Source organism: Meleagris gallopavo, chromosome Z (assembly GCF_000146605.3).
Source record: "Meleagris gallopavo isolate NT-WF06-2002-E0010 breed Aviagen turkey brand Nicholas breeding stock chromosome Z, Turkey_5.1, whole genome shotgun sequence".
Lineage (NCBI taxonomy): Eukaryota > Metazoa > Chordata > Aves > Galliformes > Phasianidae > Meleagris > Meleagris gallopavo.
In genome coordinates this window covers 47,708,492-47,727,617 of record NC_015041.2, presented here as the reverse complement: position 1 = coordinate 47,727,617, position 19,126 = coordinate 47,708,492, and the positions used below count along the sequence as shown (strand labels likewise).

Genomic DNA, 19,126 nt, shown 5'->3' with positions numbered 1-19,126 from the left:
AAATGAAATATGTGTTCTTGAAAGCCAAACAGGCTCTGGGGCAACTGGAGAACCTCAGTTTGATTGTTCTTCCATTCAGTGACCTGGAAGTTGAAATAAGCAAATCACATGATGGGTCGATGTGGCATTTGTTTTAGTGGTATATCTAAGAAATAGTTTCAGCATACATGTAGCCTATTTCTGGTGTCTGCTAAGTGTACAAAGCACAAGTGTGACAGTTTCCTTCTATGCTTGGTTCCACATGTGAACCAGCCATGAATAAGAAGAGAAAGGTAGGGCAGCTGTCCTCCCTTTCATGCAGGTAATTTTAGACTTCAGTGTAAGAAAAAGTTTTCTGTCAATGCCATATGCTAGAACATAAGTACCAGCAGTACTGGAATCAGTACAACTAGAATCAAAATCTAGATGTGTACTTATTTGTATAGAGAGAGCATAGATATAAAACAACAAAACTGACTCTGAGGGTATCATTTGACACCATACAGAATAAATAACTCAATGCAAGTTGTCATGAAAATTAACACAGACCTGTAAAATACGGGTTATTAGATCTATAATCAAAGAATTACATGGTGGGGAAAAAAAAGTCAGTAGTATGTAGAATGATCTGGAGTGTGGTGAGATTTTTCTAGTGTTTGGGGATACACAACTTATAAAGCATTGCTCTACTTGGATCAGTTATACTGCTGTGGGCTATATATACTTCATTAGAAGTGCATCAGAGAGAACCAGCCTGGCATTTTTGACTAACCATTCCCCTACATGGTAGATCACAGATTAACTTCTCATTTTATCCTCTTTTCTCTTGCTTTCTTCACTTACCCTTGTCCCTTTTTCAGGCTGTTGTAGGAAGGGCATGGCGTGCTGCATCACAGTCTTGAGGATTATACTTAGTGATCCTTGTGTGTCCCTCGATTAGAGTTGTATCAACAGAGGTAACACATTTTGACAGGGTGGTATAACTACTGTGGTAACTGTATGATTGCCAGAAAAGCCATTCTGTTTTCTTAATCCCATGTATCTCTTTTCTCTAGACACAAGAAAATTGTACATCAGGGTCATGTTTCTTCCTATGTTACTAGAGGTATTGAAACCCTCAGTAACTAATTAACATACGGTGGTTCCAATATCACAAGTGACTCCACGAAGTTATCTTGAGAAGATGGTTTTGAGAGAAATTGTGATAGCCTGTGGTTTCTTCACTTGTGGCAAGTTGTGTCATTAAGCCCATGCAATCAAGGTGACGAGGAGAGACGTAACATTAACACATCCCACAATGCTTTATACATTTTCCTTGCTTGCAAATAGTGGGAGTTGCTAAAGAGCGTGTCTTGAATGATGGAATGGACAGAGCTTTGCAAGCCAGAGTTTAAATCATTATATGTCCGTGATCCATTATGTTTGGATATATGACTCATCCTTCTTAACACAAGCCACTGGGAGAGGCAGATGGCTCTTGAGAGACTTCCAGTCTCAGTCTCATGACACTGTATATTTGGTCATGTATTATAATGGCAAAACAAGGAAAACTGCCCCAAGATGCACTTCTTTTTCACCCACATTCTGAAATTGAGGTGCAGATAATTATCCAGCTTGTCCTAGCCTAGCCCCGGACTGCGTCCCCAAGGGCTGTTCTAAGCGGCATCCAGTGAATTGCAGAACTCTTCAGGGGACAATGTCTTGTAGGCCCATTGCTGTACAAAGCCAACAGTGTGTCTGATAACTTAATTATTGCAAACTGCCCTTCTCCATCTGTCACTTTCTTTAGTGTATTGTCAAGGAAAAATGGGATTAAACAGAGCAGTCTGCAGTAAGCTTTTGGTCTTTTGCAAACCGCACAGCATTGTGTATACTGTAGAAGAGCATTTCTTGCATACCTCCAAAATCTTTCCCAAAGTAACCTCCTCTTTTCAGAGAGTCTATCACTGAGGGATTACAGCAAGCTAAGAGAACAGAAATATTTAATTCCTTGTAGTCTTTTAGAATTTCCTTTAGAGTATTAACTCCAGTGGTGTCCAAAAATGGGATGGAAGAGCAATCTACAACAAGGGCTTGGAAGTCAATTTGCTTAGGGACTAGTTGCAGAGTGGTGTCTCTATTGTCCAGTCCATTAACAGTTGGTTGATTTTGTTGATTTTCTTTTTTCAGATGCTGCTTTTCCTTCTTCTCATATTTCTTCCTTCTGGCAGCTTCTAAGTTAGGATCTAGGTCAGTCAATCTGTACAGAGACTTTAGGAAATAGTTTCTATTGGCATAATAAAGTGGTGCCTCAAAACGGAATATTTTGACCTTTGGAACAGAAGAGAGATTTTCATATTCTAAGTCATCCTCATAAAAGTTGGTATCTTGGATTTGACCAAGCAGGGCTGTCCGTGGCTGCTGTGTCCGAACAATGATGCATAACATGGAGAAAACAATGCCAACTAGTAGCCCTATTTCTGTGCTGATCAAAGCAGAGGCAGACATAGTAACGACCCAAACCACTGTGTCCACCTTATTCACATGGTACCGTGCTGGCACATCTCGGAACTTTCTTAGAGCTCCTCGAAGGCTGACAATGATGATACAAGCAAGGACGCACTTTTGCAAGGAGTAGAAGAGAGGTGCCAAGAAGAGTAGTACCAGCAGAACCACCATTGCACTAATCACTCCGGAGACTTGAGTCTGGCAGCCTGTAGATGTTTTCACAAGTGTTTTTGCCAGAGCTGCACTTGTTGCAAAAGAGTGGAAAAAAGACGGAATGATGTTGCAGAACCCTACAGCAAACATTTCCTGATTGGCTCGGATAGTGTAAGCGTATTTCTTTGCACACATTTCAGAAAGGGATACAGTGAAGACAAAGCTTACTACTGCGAGAGGTAAGGCATCTATAGCAACACGGATCATTAAGTCAAAACGTGGTACCTTGGGGGCAATAAATCCTGTTGGAATAGCTCCAGAGACACTGGATGAATACACTTCATTTAAGTTTCCATAATGTGACACTAGTGTCGCCACAACAATAACTATCAGCTCTGTGGGAAGAGGGAATTTCAGCTTATGCTTGTAACGATCTCCCAGTTCCTTAGCAGTAACCAGCACAACGATACAAATGGCACTTGTAATGATATCACAAATGTTAGCCTGAGAAATGTTCCTGAAAATGTTAATCCAAGTAATAACAAGCATCCCGTGCCCTTGGCTACGTGGGATTTTTATTCCAATCAGATACTTCACTTGAGCTGTTAAAATTGTTAAGGAAGCGCCAGTTGCAAAGCCGTCTAGAACTGATTCAGACAGGTACATAGATACAAAACCCAGACGGAAGACTCCCATTAGAACCTGGGGAGACACAAAAAAAAGAAAAAAAGAAAAAAAGATAAGCCTTAAATGATACTGTGATACTGCAAGTAAGTACAGTTGAGAGAGAAATAGCTGGAGGCAGATAGCATTTGGCTAGTTGAAAATTAAAGTGGGAGTTATCCTTTAGTGTTTTCAATCTGCTTTTAAAACGTGATTCCTGATACTGTTATGGGATACTACAAAACCAAGAGATGAATTAGAAGTTTGAAAAATAATCAAATGGAACTCCCTAACTCCAGTACTGTTCTGAATGAAGTGGCTTGTCAGAATTTTATTTCCTAAGCCTAAGAACACCGGATCTAGAAGTGCTGTTATATCTAACTTTTTTTTTTTTTCCTGGCTAAAAGTGATTACAGTTACAACTTGTAGACTTTTCTTTGTAAAGAGAATTTGAGTGATGACAATGACAACCCTAACCCTAACCCTAAGTTCTCTGGTGACATGGTTACATTAAGCAGCTTTTGATGTCAGCCTTGTGAACAGAAGGGAAAGTGAAACAAGGCCTTTATGACATGCCTAAGATCAACAATGGCAGAAGACACCAGAGACTTTCACACATCTGAGGATATTGTCCTAACTAGTTGCTGCTGCTTCTTTTGATGGCTTTGAAGAATATAGCTTCGTGTTTTGTTGTTCATGTACATGACCTGAAAATTTTTAGTAAAGGGAAGATCTTCCCTCTTAATTCTTATGCAGACAATTCACAGGTATGTTCATGGTGCTTCCTTGTGCGTTCTCTTGATATCCTTACGATGGGCAGCATACTGGTGAGTGTCCAACAGTCCAACAAAACCACTGTCTGAAAGTTAGTTTAGTCTACTTCCTCATTTCCTTTCTGCTTTCTCTCCTTTCTGACTTATCACTGGACAGTGCTTTGGTATAACATAGCACCTGGTAGTGAAACACTGAGCAGTATGTTCTGAGCTAGTGTAGAAGTAGGTGAATGAGCCTTCACCTTTATTAAAATATCTAGGGAGACAACTTTATTTAGAGTCACAGAATCATTTTTTTATTGTTGAAGTACAAAGGTACTTCAGAATTTCCCTCATGATGAGATCTGTATTTGATTCACAGTCCCACGAAATCAGCAAGACTGAAGGGTAGTAGAGTGTTAAAGCAGTGTTACTAGTCTTGCAAAAGACTTGTTTTATTTGTGCTTGTTTGTAGCTGATAAAACTGCTTACATCATGTTTTCTCCAAATTGCCTGCAGAGTTAGGCTTCCTGGAGAAAACAGTCCAAGATCATTCAAGTTAAATGATGCTGTGTCTCTCATGGAAGGATAGTCAAAACTTAGGTCATGCAAGAAAGCTTTAGGAATTTCATACTTTGTCTCTGAATATCAGCAACCACTTACCTGGTACACTCCAGCCACAAATGTCAGGGCTGTAGCAATGCCTATAGCATAGCATTCTTTTCCACATTCAGCATTCATCCCCTCGGTAGTAAGATTGAAGACAGTTGTGTTGGACTGGCTGTCAGTCTGCAGGGAGCCGTGACCCAAGGCTGGTGTGGCATCATCATTCAAGTCAAATCCAGCTAAGAGAAGTTCTCTGTCCACAACTTGTCCCACCATTAAACTTATCAAGCTGAAAATGCCAACTGAGACGTGACGAGATGTGCCCATTAAGAAATAGATGATGTTGGCAAAGAAAGATGTATAAAGACTGTAAATAGGCTTCAGGCCTGCCAGTAGTGAGTATGCGATTGCTTGGGGCACCAAAATGATTCCAATCACTAACCCAGACATAACATCACCCCAAATGTACTCTTTGCACTGGTATTTGGGAAGCCATCGTAAAACAGGAAAGAAGTCCATTACAAAGTTCTTCAGTTTCCTTGGTGTGCAGGAGAAGCTCTTCCTCAGCTTGGTTAGCACAATCTCTTTCCTATTAGCCTTCACACGAGTCTTTCTTTCCATGAAAAAGCAGGAAGAAGTGTTGTTTTCCATCTTCGTAGCCTCATGTGGTCTTTCCATTGTCTTGGTGTTTACTTCATGTATCTTTTCCTGCAGTGTGAAGAAAATGCCTCTTAGAGTGGAGCTACTGAATGTTTTTTTAGCATGGATGTATAATAATAATAGTTTGTCCTCCTTAATAAAAGCTTTTAAGGAAACTATCCCAACACAGGGCTCTGGTGGCTGGGGATGTAACACTTAAGAAACAAAGCTTCAAATCGATCAAAACCTTTCGTACAAAGCCTTAAATATGCCTCTGATTGAATCCAATTTGTTTTACTAAGAAAAAAACTGAGTTAAAATAGTCATCTCTTTGTATGACAGATAATTCCATCAGCTCTTCCAGATGCTGCATCATAGAAGTCTCTGTCATAGAGGTCTCTGTTGTAAGAGGCAGAAGTTGATGGTGTAAAAAATAAGCACATAGTAATGGGATAATCTGTGGTCTTTCTAATAGTGTATTTCTAATAACTGATGTGGAATTCGTGTGTGTTACAGTTATCTGTCACTGCAGATGTCCTCAGCACACAGTAGGTGGTTTTTGCTAAGTAGAACCTGCAAAAACAGAGTTCCTTGGGGTGCAACAATTTAGTCTTAGGCAAAAAATTGTGCACAAACCACTGATGACTCTTAGAAATTATGTGTAATTCTAATAACTGCTGTGTAACATCTGGAAGTGTGATTGATAAACAGATGTATACATTGCCGAGCCTATAAGCTTTTTAAATGTAGGCACCCTTAATAGAGGGTGGCTCATTATAAAATATTTTATGTCTGTCCTGCTTAAGGTGTACATCCTGCTTATGAACCTTTTCCAGCTTCTAACAGATACCCTTTGTCAGGAAATTGAAAACAAATGTAAACTATGTGTATGGGGCCAATGCAAAAGTCTTTAAAAAAAAATTCAAGGTATTGTTTTGAATCACACAATGTAAGTACTATGGCCATCCAGAGTTTAATACATCTTGAAACAGAGTGCTTAAATGTTTAAAGTATGTAGTTCATAGTATGCCAAAAGGCAAAAAAGAGATTATTTTTGGAGATGTGTGAAGTGGTTGTCCAAACTGAAAATAATCTGCATGGTAATTTAAATATATTTTTAAAGATTACTAGATTTATATCCATCCCAGTTACATTAAGTAATATTGAGAGGTTATGCTAGGTAAGATATTCCTACATGTTTAGGCTAGATCTAGTCTTCATTAGAATGCAAAGGTGAGAGAAAAGAGAGAAATTACAGCACTGAGAAGATTATGTAAGAGCATATAATTAGTTTATGGAATACTAAATGCTAGAAACTGTGATGAAGACACTCATTTAAAAAAATGCAAAAAACCAGTGCTTCCTCTCTTACCTAGATCAGTTTGAGAGTCTTGTACTTGAGGACTGCAAGTTCTATTCAAATGCCACCTACTTCTTTCAGCCAAGTGAATTCAGGCAGCCAAGAAATAAATACAGTGGCCTTGTTTAACATAGTTACAAGCTAGTGGGCAGTTCAATATCCAGTGCTCGCTTTTGATAGGCTACTTAAAAAAAGATTTTATTGGCTTCTGTACTCCAGGCTCAGGTGCTTAATTGTACAGTTACTGTCTGCTGTCTTCTGATCTTGCAGAATTTACTTACAAATAAATTTATATTAAAAAGAAATCAACAATAAAACATCACTAACAGACATTTACAGTCTATGCAGCTTCCTGAGGGGATAATAGTAGCTTTCAATACATAATATTTTTAGAATAGAGTTTCTCTGTCGAATCTGTTAAAAGATATTGTGTATGTGTGATAATTTTGTAGTATGTCTTGGCTGTACTATATAATCTGTATAGTATCTGCTCTGCTGGATAATCAGAATGGTAGTTTGTTGTAAATGCAAACTAAAAAGCTTATTTGGAGGAAAAAAAAAAACACCTTATGTATTCTTCCAGAATTTTAGCCTAAGGTTAAAAAACTTTCCTGATGGAAAAATGTTTTCAAGTTAAAATGCAAATACTAACATGAGGTCCTTTTCTTCAGTTCTTTTTCCTCCTGAAAATAAAGACTTTCTTCCTGTAAACAACCATTTCTTCTACTACATGTATTTTCAAACTGCAACGTCAAATGAACAGGCTAGCTGTAAGATAACTCTAAAATGAGTTTCCATTTTTGGCAGGTTCTGTTAATGATTATAGCTTAATTGAAGCTTTTAGAATGTAGTAAAGCCACAACAAATAGTGGAGGGGATGTTGTTACCAGCAAAACATTTTTCAGCTGTGTAAACCAAGAGTTCTTAGACCAGTAGCTCAGCAATAACTTAGTTGTTTCACTAGAAGGAAATGGCATTCCACTGTGAATACCAGCTATCACCCTTGCCTTTGTGTAGCCTAGCAGAGAGCTGGGAACTTTCAGTGCTCTTGCCTGCTCCAAAAACAGGATAGGGAAGGACAAATCTGTATACTCCTTGCATGAGTGACTAGCCAGCTGATTCTGACACTGAGATATAACACTATCCTTCCTCAGTGGTAATACTTGAGCAATATTCAGGCAGTAAAGGTGTTAATAAACAGATTCCTCTGCTGTTTTGCTAAAGTGACTTTTCAGTTCTGCCTGTGCTCATTGGTACGTAGGAACAGGGACAACACGTTTCCAGCTGCCTCTTATCCCACCAAAACTTCACAGAACATAATATTTGCCTTTATTCAAGTGAAGGCTTCCCATCATCTACTGAAAGAGCTGTTCTTAGAGGCAACATGCAAATGAAGCATGATATAGGACAGAACATGTCCATCTTTTGCATTTAACTTAGATATTGGAACATTCTCAATTGTTTACCACATGTGAAGGCCACATGCTGCATGTAGGATCTATTCATATCATTTCAAAGTAATGGGTAATTTTTGATGTTTGGGAGCTTAGAGGTTTTTTTCAAATTGTCTATGGTAATATGAGCAAAAAACATATGTATTATTTTCTGGTTTAGCCTGAACCTATCATATGATCAGGGTGAATGCAGTGACTCAGTTTATCTTGTGAAGTAGCGAAGCAAAGCAAAGAATCAATCAAGCAAACTACTGATTTTCCAACTGGCATTAGTCCTGTCTTTCTTCCTGTCTTTTCACCGTACCATGGAACTGACAAAAGCTCTCTCATTGAGAGGAAGCATTCATCACAACACGTTCAGTGGGATTTATCGTGACAGATTCCCTGACAGGCAATCCCTGGTGGGACACATGTAACCATTCTCCCTGAGTTGTTTTGTTTTCTATGGAACAGCACAAGCTGAAAAAAATAAAATAAAATAAATAAAAGTGTCCTGATGCATCCTTTTCTTTCTCCGTCATGATCTTCTTCCACAAACCAAAAAAAAAAGAACCTGTGTCTAAAAAGCACAGGAGGGGAAAGCAAGATAAGCCTGTTTCTCTATGCTAAAGTGATCTTAGAAAAGCTGTATATTGGGCAGAAATCACAATTCTGCACTAGCATTACTCTTTTTGCTGTAACAGTGACTGTCAGTCACTGTTAGATATAAGATGGGATGAAACCCTGTGTATGATTCAAGATAAGTGTTGATGCTTGCATTTTTTTCAGTGTTCAGTGAAAGATCAGCTAACAGGTAGTATGGGTGGAGTAAGTTTTGCATTTATAGTCTGAAATTTCATTGTAGTTTTGTTGCGTAAATCACAGGAAAAAAAAGACACCTCATTTCATCTAAGTGTTTGATTTAAAATGTGTTGGTGTTGAGCTAAGCTGTTCATATTATTTGTATTTCATATCATCAGCCTTTTCTGCTTGTAAGAAGCCTCTCTTGAACTCCAGTGGCTGTGACTACATTACAGTTCTGTTTCTGAGCATTAGCATAGTTTTGAAAAAAATCCCAATAGCTTCACCTACTGTGCATTGATTCAATGTGGAAAGGAGTGTTATGCATGCAAACCAGCCTTTTCCAAAGGAAAATACCCAGAAGCTTTGCTCCTGTGTATCCTGATTTATGGAGATAAAAAAGCCTGAGCCAGAAATTGTTTTCTTGGGTGAATTTGAGTAGATGTGGTAAGGACCTGAGCTAGACTGAAATAAAATTGTCTGAACTCTTATAATACAGTACAGTGTCAGCATTTGCTGCTTTGATTTATTAAATTTTTATTGTACAGAATAACGTGGAAACGTTGATGTAGATAATAAGTTTTAGAAACAAAACAGGGAAAGTTAAATGAATGTTTCCTTCTGTCTTGCATAAGCAATGATGTTTTCAGCATTTGATAACCAGGGCCTAAATGTGCTTGGAAGCAAACTTAAGTAAGGTGCCACAACCAAAACCATTTATTTAAGAGCTGGCCTGGGAAATTTTCCCATTCTAGGCCAAGAATACTGTGGTGCTTTTGAAGAAAAGCATGTGAAGCTTGATGGGAACAGTTATTTTGACTAATTGGGCAAGCTGCTGTGACTTTAAAACATTTTTCTGTTTCGTTTCAATTCTCTGTGTATATGAAAGTGAAAGGGAAAAAAAAATATTTACAGTTCCATATTTCTAACTAAAATCTCAAAATCACAGTTTTTTCTTCTGGCTCTAAATCTAATCTAGTATTTTCAACGCAATTTAAGATCTTTTTCAAACGTATGCATTCACAAAATATTTGATTCAATTTTCCCGAAGGATTGACTCTTAGTACAGTGTCTTAGTGAGAAAGAGGACTGCCACGATGCAGGCCACAAGAGAAATCACACAGTCAAACAGCAGCTATTTTTTAAGATCACCCATGGGAATGATCAGACCTTGGAAATAAATAAAAAGGTAGTTAGAGTGGTTCTCCAGGAACTATTTTTGTTCAGGGTTTCCAGAACGTGATGATCAAAATACAGGAAAAATTGTCTCGTTCTTCTGGAGAGTCCTAGGACATGACTACCAAATTTTCTGTGGGGGCTAAAGAGCATTCCTCAAAATCATACTTCTTTCTTTTGGAAAGGTAGCTGATCCAAAGTGAAAGTCTGCTTTTGAAAAAAGTCTTCCAATACAGCTCTCCCAAGACCTTAGTCTTCAGTTGCAGCGCTGAATAGAAAACTGTTTTCTGCCCTATGCTTTTGCTGGATGCCTTCTCCATGGCTTTTAAGCCATTTTAAGCTGTTGTAGAGAAAAATAAATAGATAGCTCGTACTCATATTTTTTTCCCCGTTATCTTCTTTGATATCTTAGGTTTACTACCAGTACAGACGATACTTACAGTTTCTTTCTCTTACCTAACTGCTCTGAAGATGCTGTTTTACTAATAATACTCTTTGCACCAGCCAAGCTTCAGATAGTACTTGTAAGTACAAATAGGAACAAGCCAAATACCCAGTATTAAACTCTTAGACCTTTTGTAAGAAAGTTTACTTCTATTCCATTTGCAAACTACAAGTTTCAAAAACCTTCGTCCAGTATCTACCTTATGAATAATATCTATGAAGCACAGAATAACGGCAGAACTTACAAATCAGCATCAGTATACAAAATAAATGAAAAGAGACAGTTTGGTGCATTGGGGAACAGGCACAGAATGAACAAAACCTGAATTTAGAGGTGTGAAAGGGAAGGCAAGACTCTTACCTGAATAACTTTTTGACAGAAATGTTCAGCTCTGTTTTTGCATGTTGGAATGAATGAAAGTCGTCAGTCTGGCTTTGATCTATTTGCATAAATGATAATTATTAACTAGGCAGTCTTCAAGAGAGGAATTGGTAGTTAAGGAATCTTCGGCTTTCTGCTTGGTAGTGTGCTGTCACTTGTACTTCTCTGAAAACTTGGATATACGTGCAGCACTCACTGACTTTGAGTTTAAATACTATGTGAGATTATTAATTAACTAACAGTGATCCAAAAATTATGCTGAGTTCAGGCTAGCACGTTTCTGACCTTTGAAGCTGCTTCTTATTTGAGATTTTCTCTGCTTTATGTATTATCATGCAGCATTAGCTTTTAATTTTATGTGTGGCTCGAGAGTTGAACTGCAGTCTTGTCTAAGATTTGTGGATTTCATGGTCTGGGGTAAGTATTCTTCTGTTCTTTGCTGAGAACAGGACTCTGGAGGTCAGAGTTCCATTCCTCCAGGTCACTGCATTTAGATCACAAGATTTCTGTATTTGTGTAAACAAGAGACAGTAAAATGTAGGCAGGTCAGTGGGACAAAGACTGTGTTCATTGTTTGTAAAGTGTATAAATGACCAAGTCACTTTATCAAGGTTGTGCCTGACCAATCTAGTGGCTTTCTGTGATGGAGTGATGGCACTGGTGGACAAAGGGGAGGCAAGTGATGTCATCTACCTGGCCACCTGTGTTTCCCCACTACACCCTTATCACTAAATTGGAGAGATATGGATTTGGAGGGTGGACTGTTTGGTGGATAAGAAATTTGTTGGAAGGTCACAAGCCAGAGAATTGTGGCTGGTGGCTCTATGTCCAGGTGGAGGCAGTGTCCGCCAGAGGTCTGTCTTGGGACCAGTAGTCTTTTTATCAGTGACATAGATGATGGGTTTGAGTGCATCCTCAGCAAGTTTGCTGATTACACCACGATGAGTTGATCCAGCAGAAGGAAGGGATGGTATCCAGAGGGACCTTGATAAACTTGAAAGGTGGCCCATGTGAACCTAATGAGGCTCAGTAAAGCAAAGTGCAAGTTTTTGCACTTGGATTGGGATAATCCCAGATATGCATACAGACTGGAAGAAGAACTCCTTTAGAGTGGCACTGCTGAGAAGGACTTAGGGGTCTTGGCAGTTGAAAAACTTAACATAAGCTAGCAGTGTGTGCTTGCAGCCCAGAAGGCCAACAGTTGCCCGGGCTGCAACAGAAGAGGAGTGGCCAACAGGGAGAAGGAGCGGATTGTCCCTCTCTAGTCTGCCTTTGTGACACCCTGGAGCATCCAGGTCTGGGGCTCTCTACGCAGCAAAGATGTCAGACTTTTGGAGAGGGTCCAGAGAAAGGCCACAAGGGTGGTCATAAGGCTTAAGCACTTCTCCTGTAAAGAGAGGCTGAATGAAATCAGCTTGTTCAGTCTTGAGAAGAGAAGGCTGTGGGGAGACCTCATTAGAGCTTTCCAGTATTTAAAGAGAGATTATAAACAGGAGGGAAACTTCTTACATGAGTAGATAGTGATAGGACAAGGGTGAAGGGAAGATTTAGAGGGTGGTAGGTGCTGGAATGGGTTGCCCAGAGAGGTTGTGAATGTCTCGTCTCTGGAGGTATTCAAGGCCAAGTTGGATGGGTTCCTGGGCAACCTGTCTATTACTTGATCTAGCAGTTGGCAACCCTGCTTGTGGCAGGATGGTTGGAGCTTGATGATCCTTGAGGTCCCTTCCAACCCAAGCCATTCTATGATTCTCTGATAGGATTGTATGAAGTTCCTCTCTTACCTTAGCTTTTACATGGTGCAAAGCTGTCCAGTAACCAATAATCATGCATCTCCTAACATTAATTAATGTGGTAACTAGGCAGTGTAAGTTAATAGACTGGGCACAGGGCCATGACTCATAGGAACTGCATTTGGAACTTGCCATTTGAGCCACTGAATTTCAAATATTTCTATCAGAAATTATGTTGGGCTACAAGCTAAAGGATGAGGAGATGTGTGTGTTTCTCAGCCAAGAGAGAACAGGTACAGTTGCTTGCATTAAGAATCTGAGATGTGAAACTTAAAAGAAGTTATGTTTCTGGATAGGTAAATATGATTACTCCTTCGTTGCCAGCAGAGGGAGTGGTTTCTGGGGTACAGTGCACAAACATTGTGGGTCAGGAAGGGTCAGGATCCAACAAAGCGTTTTATTCCAGAGCAAGAAGTTGTTTGTTTTTCTTTAACAGTAGAAAGGAAATAATAAAATGAAGGAAATGAGAAGTCACAACACCACCATGAGAGTGGAGCAGAAGAAGAAGCACATTTCTGTGTTATTAAATGTCATGAATTCCAAAAACCAGTGACTGTTTCCAAGAACTCAAACTTCCTTCTAGTAGTTGGCACACTCTTAACCCAGAAGCTCAAGAAGTTCATGTAAGTCTTAAAATCCTTTCTCTTATCTTTTTCCTATAGAAAGCCTTAATAAGCATTGCTTGAACAAATGACAGTCATGACAAGCAACAATTGTGGCACGTCCCTTTGCCTTTCCAAAGGTGCTTTCTAGAACGTATTCTACCTATAAGAGGGAAGCAATAGCATGCTTAATATATGTAATGACTTTTGCATACACTGTAGGTGGTAAGGCAGTGTGTCTCTTCAATATAAAGTATCACAGAACAGAAAGTAGCTTCATTGCTTCTGTTTCTTTTCAGGCCTGTGGTATTTATTTCTGAACATAAAGCAATTTAAATCAAGCCTAGTCTTTCAAATCTATCCTTTCACTCAGTTTGGTAATTGTTTCTTAGAACCAAGGCTTATATTCTGAAATGACCTCTTAAGTTGTGAATGTCATATTCTTCATAGAATCATGGAATCACCAAGTTTGGAAAAAACTTCCAAGATCATCCAGTTCAACCATCCACCTGCCAGCAGTATAACCCCAATAAACTGTGTACCTCAGTACCACATCTACACATTTCTTGAGCATCTCTAGGGACTGTGACTCCACCACCTCCCTGGGCAACCCATTCCAGTGCCTGACCACACTTTCCAAGAAGAAATTTTTCCTAGTATACAATCTAAACCTTCCCTGGCTCAACTTGAGGCCATTCTCTCTTGTCTTATCTCCTATTACCTGGGAGAAGAGGTCGATATCCTCTTTGCCACAGCCTTCTTTCGGGCAATTGTAGAGAACTGTAAGGTCACTCCTAAGCCTTTTCTTCTCCAGACTAAACAATCTCAGTTCCCTCAGCTGCTCCTCCTACAACTTGTACTTCAGCTCCTCACCAGCTTTTCTGCCTTTATCTGGACACGCTCCAGGGCCTTAGTGTCTTTCTTGAAGTGAGAGACCCAAAACTAAACACAGTACTTGAAGTGCAGACTCACCAGAGCTGAGTACAGGGGCATGATCAATTCCTTGTCCTTCTGACTACACTATTTCTGATACAAGCCAGGATGTCACTGGCTCTTTTGGTCAACACCCCAGGTCCATTTCTTCCACACAGTCTTCCAGATATTCTGTCCCAAGCCGGGAGTAGCAGTGCATAAGATTGCTGTGACCAAAGTGCAGGATCTGGAACATGGTCTTGTTGAACTTCATCCCGCTGGCTTCAGCCCAGCTATGCACCATACCCAGATCTTTCTGAAGAGCCTTCCTAGCCCCAGGCAAATTGACCCTTCCGCTCAGCTTGGTGTAATCTTCAAACTTAATCAGGATGCACTCAGTCCCCTCATCCAGGTCATCAGTGAATATATTAAACAGGCTGGGCCCTGATACTGATCCTGGGGAGCACCACTCATGACCAACAAAACTTGCCTACTCTTTTCCTTTACAGTGTGTTTCCAATATGATCATTTTTTGCAATATTGGATGTTGCAAATTATTTGGGTTCTCTCCACTTAAAACTTTTTGAAATAGACCTCTCTGCATATCTTTCTGACAGCACCTTTCCCAGGCATTTTAGAGTTCTACAGGACATACATTTATTGGTTGATCCCTACTAGAGTCAGTTGTAACTTTCTAACTTTGTTTTCATAGAATCATAGATGGATAGAATGGTTTTGGTTGGAAGGAATCTTAAAGATCATCTGGTTCCAGTCCTTCTGCCATGGGCAGGGACACATCTCACTAGACCAGGTTACTTGAAGTCCCATTGATTCAGGCCCTGAATACTTCAAGGGACATGTCATCCACAGCTTCTCTGGGCAATAGATTCCAGTTTCTCACCACCCTCATATTAAATAATTCCTTCTAATGTCTAATCTAAACCTGTCCACTTATAGCTTAGAACCATTACTGTTTGTCTTTTCATTACACTCACTGATGTAGGGTTCCTCCCCATCTTTCCTGTGGGCCATGTAGATACCGGAAGGCCATTATAAGGTCTTCCCCGAACTATCTCATCTCCATGCTGAACAATCCCGACTCTTTCAGCCTGTGTTCATGGGAGAGGTGATTCAGATCCATCTTTCCAGCTATTCTCTGGATCTATTCTAACAGGTCGATGTCTCCCTTGTGCTAGGACCCCCCAGATGTACTGCTGGAAAAAATGAACATTTGCAAGGTGCCTGGAGTTGCAGCACTGTCTGTGAGCTCCACTGGTCCCAACAACAATCAAAGCTAAGAACAGTTAAATGAAGCCCTGAAACATCTCAACGAAGGATAGGTTACAGATCCTCTGAGTATTCAAGAATAACTGTATAAAGTTCAGACCATGATTAATATTAAATATAATAAAATGTCAAGAATGTTCTTTTCAAAGTTCAAGGGCAAAGTATGTAATTCAAACTTAGGCCTAGAAATCAAACAAAACTGCAAACATTTGACTGTGATGTTACAGGAAAGATGAGAGCATTCACTGCACAGTCCTTTTGTCAAGGTCCTCCAAAACGTTCACAGATAAATTTTTTTTTTACTTCTCTAAAAGAACAGAATTAGAGGAAAACAACTGAATTGAATTCTACTGACAAAAAACAATTGAATCTTTGACAGACATACAATGCAAGTTTAGCCCAGAACAATCTGTAGAAAACACTTCTACATCTTTCTGCTAGCTTCCACTCTCCTCCTTCTGCTCATATGCAACCCTCGTAACCACTAGGATACCAGGATCTTGTAACGGTTTTAGGAAGGCCACCAAGTCTATGATCTGTCCACAGAAGAAAATACAAGGACCAGAAACTAAATCCTTCCAACAGCATAGAGTCTGTTAAATAAAAATCACCGGCAAATTCCCAGTATTCCTGCAAGCATCACCTGAGAAAATTACAAATGCAGTGTTCCAGCACTTCTGAAAGCCCTTGCCTGCTATGCCTAACATTCATTCTCTAGCTCTCTCTCTCATTTCTGCTCATTCAAAAGCAGAAAAAGTGCAGCTGAAAATGATACATATGTGGGAGTGGAAAAACAGTTAGGTTTTTATTTCTTTTCTTTCTTTCTTTCTTTTTTTCTTTCTGTAGTCTCTAATGTCAGGAGAAACACTGAGATCAGTAAAGTTCAGTGACAAACGAACATATATCTCTATAAAGCTGAACAAGACCATTCTTTAATATGCATTCTTTCCACTAGGAACATAAAGCCAGTTGCATAGCACTTACCAAAGGCATAAAGCAGCTGCAGTAAATCCACAACAGATTTCTTATCAATGCACAGTAGCACAGTTTCTCAGGAGCACAGCTTTCTACAAGAGTAGATTAGAAGTTGCATTGTGATATAGATTGAATCTGTCCAATTGTATTACCTTAGTAGTATTTAAAATAAGATAACACAAATAAATAGTAGCAGTATCTTTGTCCTGTAGAGTGTAATTACAGGTAAAAGATAAGCTTGAAAATGTTAAACTACAGAGGCTGTTAATCTCTGCCTTCTTACTCATCTCTGTTAGTCTGTTTTAATACTACGAGGAGACCAAACAGGAGTATGGTCTGCTTTACCAGTTTTAAGGGTTTTGTACACTTATTTAGTTAGGACAAAAACTATGTTAAATGGAATTACAGTAAGGCCGTGTGCACAGTCCTTAAACACAGTGATGAGCTGTCCATGGTAATTAATGTAGATGTATCCACTGAAAACGGATTTTCATGAAAATACGTTATAGTGGAAGCTTGGCTGATAACTTTTAGGTCCAGGATGAATTTACATACCTTCAGATGGCTTTTAGTGTAAAATGGATGAGCTTGTCTGCCTAGTAAACAAAACTGCAACAAGTTTTCAGAATTGATGCCCCTTAGTAATGATTTTCAAGAATCTATCTTTATGTCTGAAAATTACTTTCAAAGATTTTGTTAGTTCCTTTAAAAACAACAGCAAAATAAATAAATAAATAAATAAATAAATTGCAACCTCTCTCTACACTCAGCTTCTCTGAAACTATGTCATTTCTCCTGTGAGAAAGTTGTTCTCCAGACTGGGAGCTGTGATCTCCTTTTCACATTTTCATCCATAAACAGACAGAACTGTGAAGCCTGTTTATTCATCAGTTAGGGATGAATGTTACCAGTGGTACTTTTAAATTGTAGAAGCAAATTTACTATGGCAAGGATAGTCCCTAAGCAACAGTGAAGCATCTTCATCTGTACATTTCATTCATATGTGATCTTGACTGAATATTCAGAAATCCTTTTCTGTACGCAAAGAAAACAGAGCACTTCTTACTGCATTGTGAACTAAATTTTCATTTTCTTTATTTTGAAAAGATTTTCCATATTAGTGAAAGTTTTAAGGAGCAAATAGAAAAAAAAAAGGGTTATACATGAAGCAAAGAAGACCTTGTAGTGGAAAAACTATTAGTGATCATATATCACTGCCCTAAGTTGTAATGCGAAAACCAGGTTCAGAATAATGTTATTCGCTAGAAGTGTACAGAAAGCTATGGGTTTGTATCTTATTGAAATCTGTCTGCAATTTATTAGTTCTATCAGCTCATTTATAAGAGGTATTGCTGTATTTTGCATTTCAAGAGCCAGAAAGTGACACGTCTGCTGTTTAAAGAGCTGCTCATTTTATATTGGGTGATAGTGCTCATTTAACAGTGCGTAAGTATTCAGAAACAACTCATTCAGGAAAAATTAAGAGCAAGTCATATTCACACTGGCTTTTCACCATCATAAGTTATTCAATGTCAGTAAATTAGGAAGTAGACCCAGTATCGTTTATTTATCATTTTGCAAGTAAGTGATATATTCAGAATGGTCACCTTTGCCTGTCCACAAACCAGGATTAACATAGGAATACATACCTGAAAGGACATTTATCTTGCATATAGATCCAGCAGTACCTGGGCTATCTGAACTTCAATACATCAGCTGACTGCTTGCTGAGTGTCTTTGCAACTTTAGTATTTATTCCATGTTTTTCCTTTTCTGTAATTGTTTGCTGTTGTTAGCAGTTATTACAGATTTAATGTCCCTACTCAACTCTAAAAGTTTGCTTATACCTGATATCATTTAGAGTGCCATCAGCAAGGACAGTGTAAAACTACAGTAAACATTTAGCTGGTAGTGATGTGTTAATGCAGAAGCAAAATCATTGCTGTACATCAAACCCAATCAGAAAGAAAGGTCTGCTTGAGAAGCCCAGCAGAATCTGAACCTGTCTTTCAAAGTGCCTTTAAATCTGTAGCCAAGAATCAATCAAAAAGAGGTCCCTTTTTTGGATTCTTGTTATTATTACAGTTTAATTCCCTTTTCAAATGAATGTAGACACAGCAGATCTCAGCAAGAGATCACAGGAAGATCTCACAAGAATACATTATACAAGCCTAGATAATCTTATGGGATCTGTTCACGTCTGGAGAGGCCAGGTGGCAAAATGCCTTTTGCTATTGCCTAAATTGCTACAATTTTGTAGCCTGTTTTCCCTTTAATGTCTTAAATTCATTCCAAAAGGAGGGAGGTGGGGGTTAGAGACACAACAGACTAACAGTATTTTCCTAGCAAGCTAACTCACCTTGGCACAGGAAGCTGCTGATGCCTTGTCTGCCTCTCTCTTTTCTTCCCCCCACAACCAACATGCACATTGCTGAAGGAAGGACTGTGCTCACAAAAGCAGGCTGAGTAAGAAATAGGAAATCATAGGCCTCAATTAGCATCAGCTTGAAAGCATTCATTGTTTGCTTACATTTCTGTGCATGTGAGATTTAGCTAAATCACAGATTTTGTAAGTTGTTTTGCAAGGTAAAGGTCAAGTAATGCCGATATCAAAGAAGAAAGGAGGTAATTAAAATGCACTATAAATGGATTACAAATTTGATTTTATATATTTCAAAATAAAAA

The 19,126-nt window shown here is 38.9% G+C and overlaps 1 protein-coding gene across 2 annotated transcripts; it reads right to left on the bottom strand.

Annotated features, from left to right (window-relative positions):
- On the bottom strand, positions 1–11,126 carry SLC26A1 (solute carrier family 26 member 1). Of its 2 annotated transcripts, none has more exons than XM_010725947.3 (3): positions 10,855–11,126; positions 4,698–5,348; positions 1–3,321 (listed from the first exon to the last, which is right to left on the bottom strand). In XM_010725947.3, exons 2-3 carry the CDS (start codon positions 5,316–5,318, stop codon positions 1,792–1,794), a joined length of 2,151 nt encoding a protein of 716 aa, XP_010724249.1. In that variant the 5' UTR covers positions 5,319–5,348; positions 10,855–11,126; the 3' UTR covers positions 1–1,791. The 2 variants fall into 2 exon arrangements, with proteins under 2 accessions (XP_010724249.1, XP_010724250.1); XM_010725948.3 differs by lacking the exon at positions 10,855–11,126 and adding an exon at positions 6,652–6,731.
- Positions 11,127–19,126: the final 8,000 nt, after the last annotated feature.

What these genes read in the sequence shown, in the direction of transcription:
- SLC26A1 (XM_010725947.3), bottom strand. Translation starts at nt 5,318, where the DNA reads ATGGAAAGACCACATGAGGCTACGAAGATGGAAAACAACACTTCTTCC. An exon ending in TTGTGGCTGGAGTGTACCAG is followed by an intron (nt 3,322 to 4,697) that starts GTAAGTGGTTGC and finishes GTGTCTCCCCAG; the next exon opens with GTTCTAATGGGAGTCTTCCG.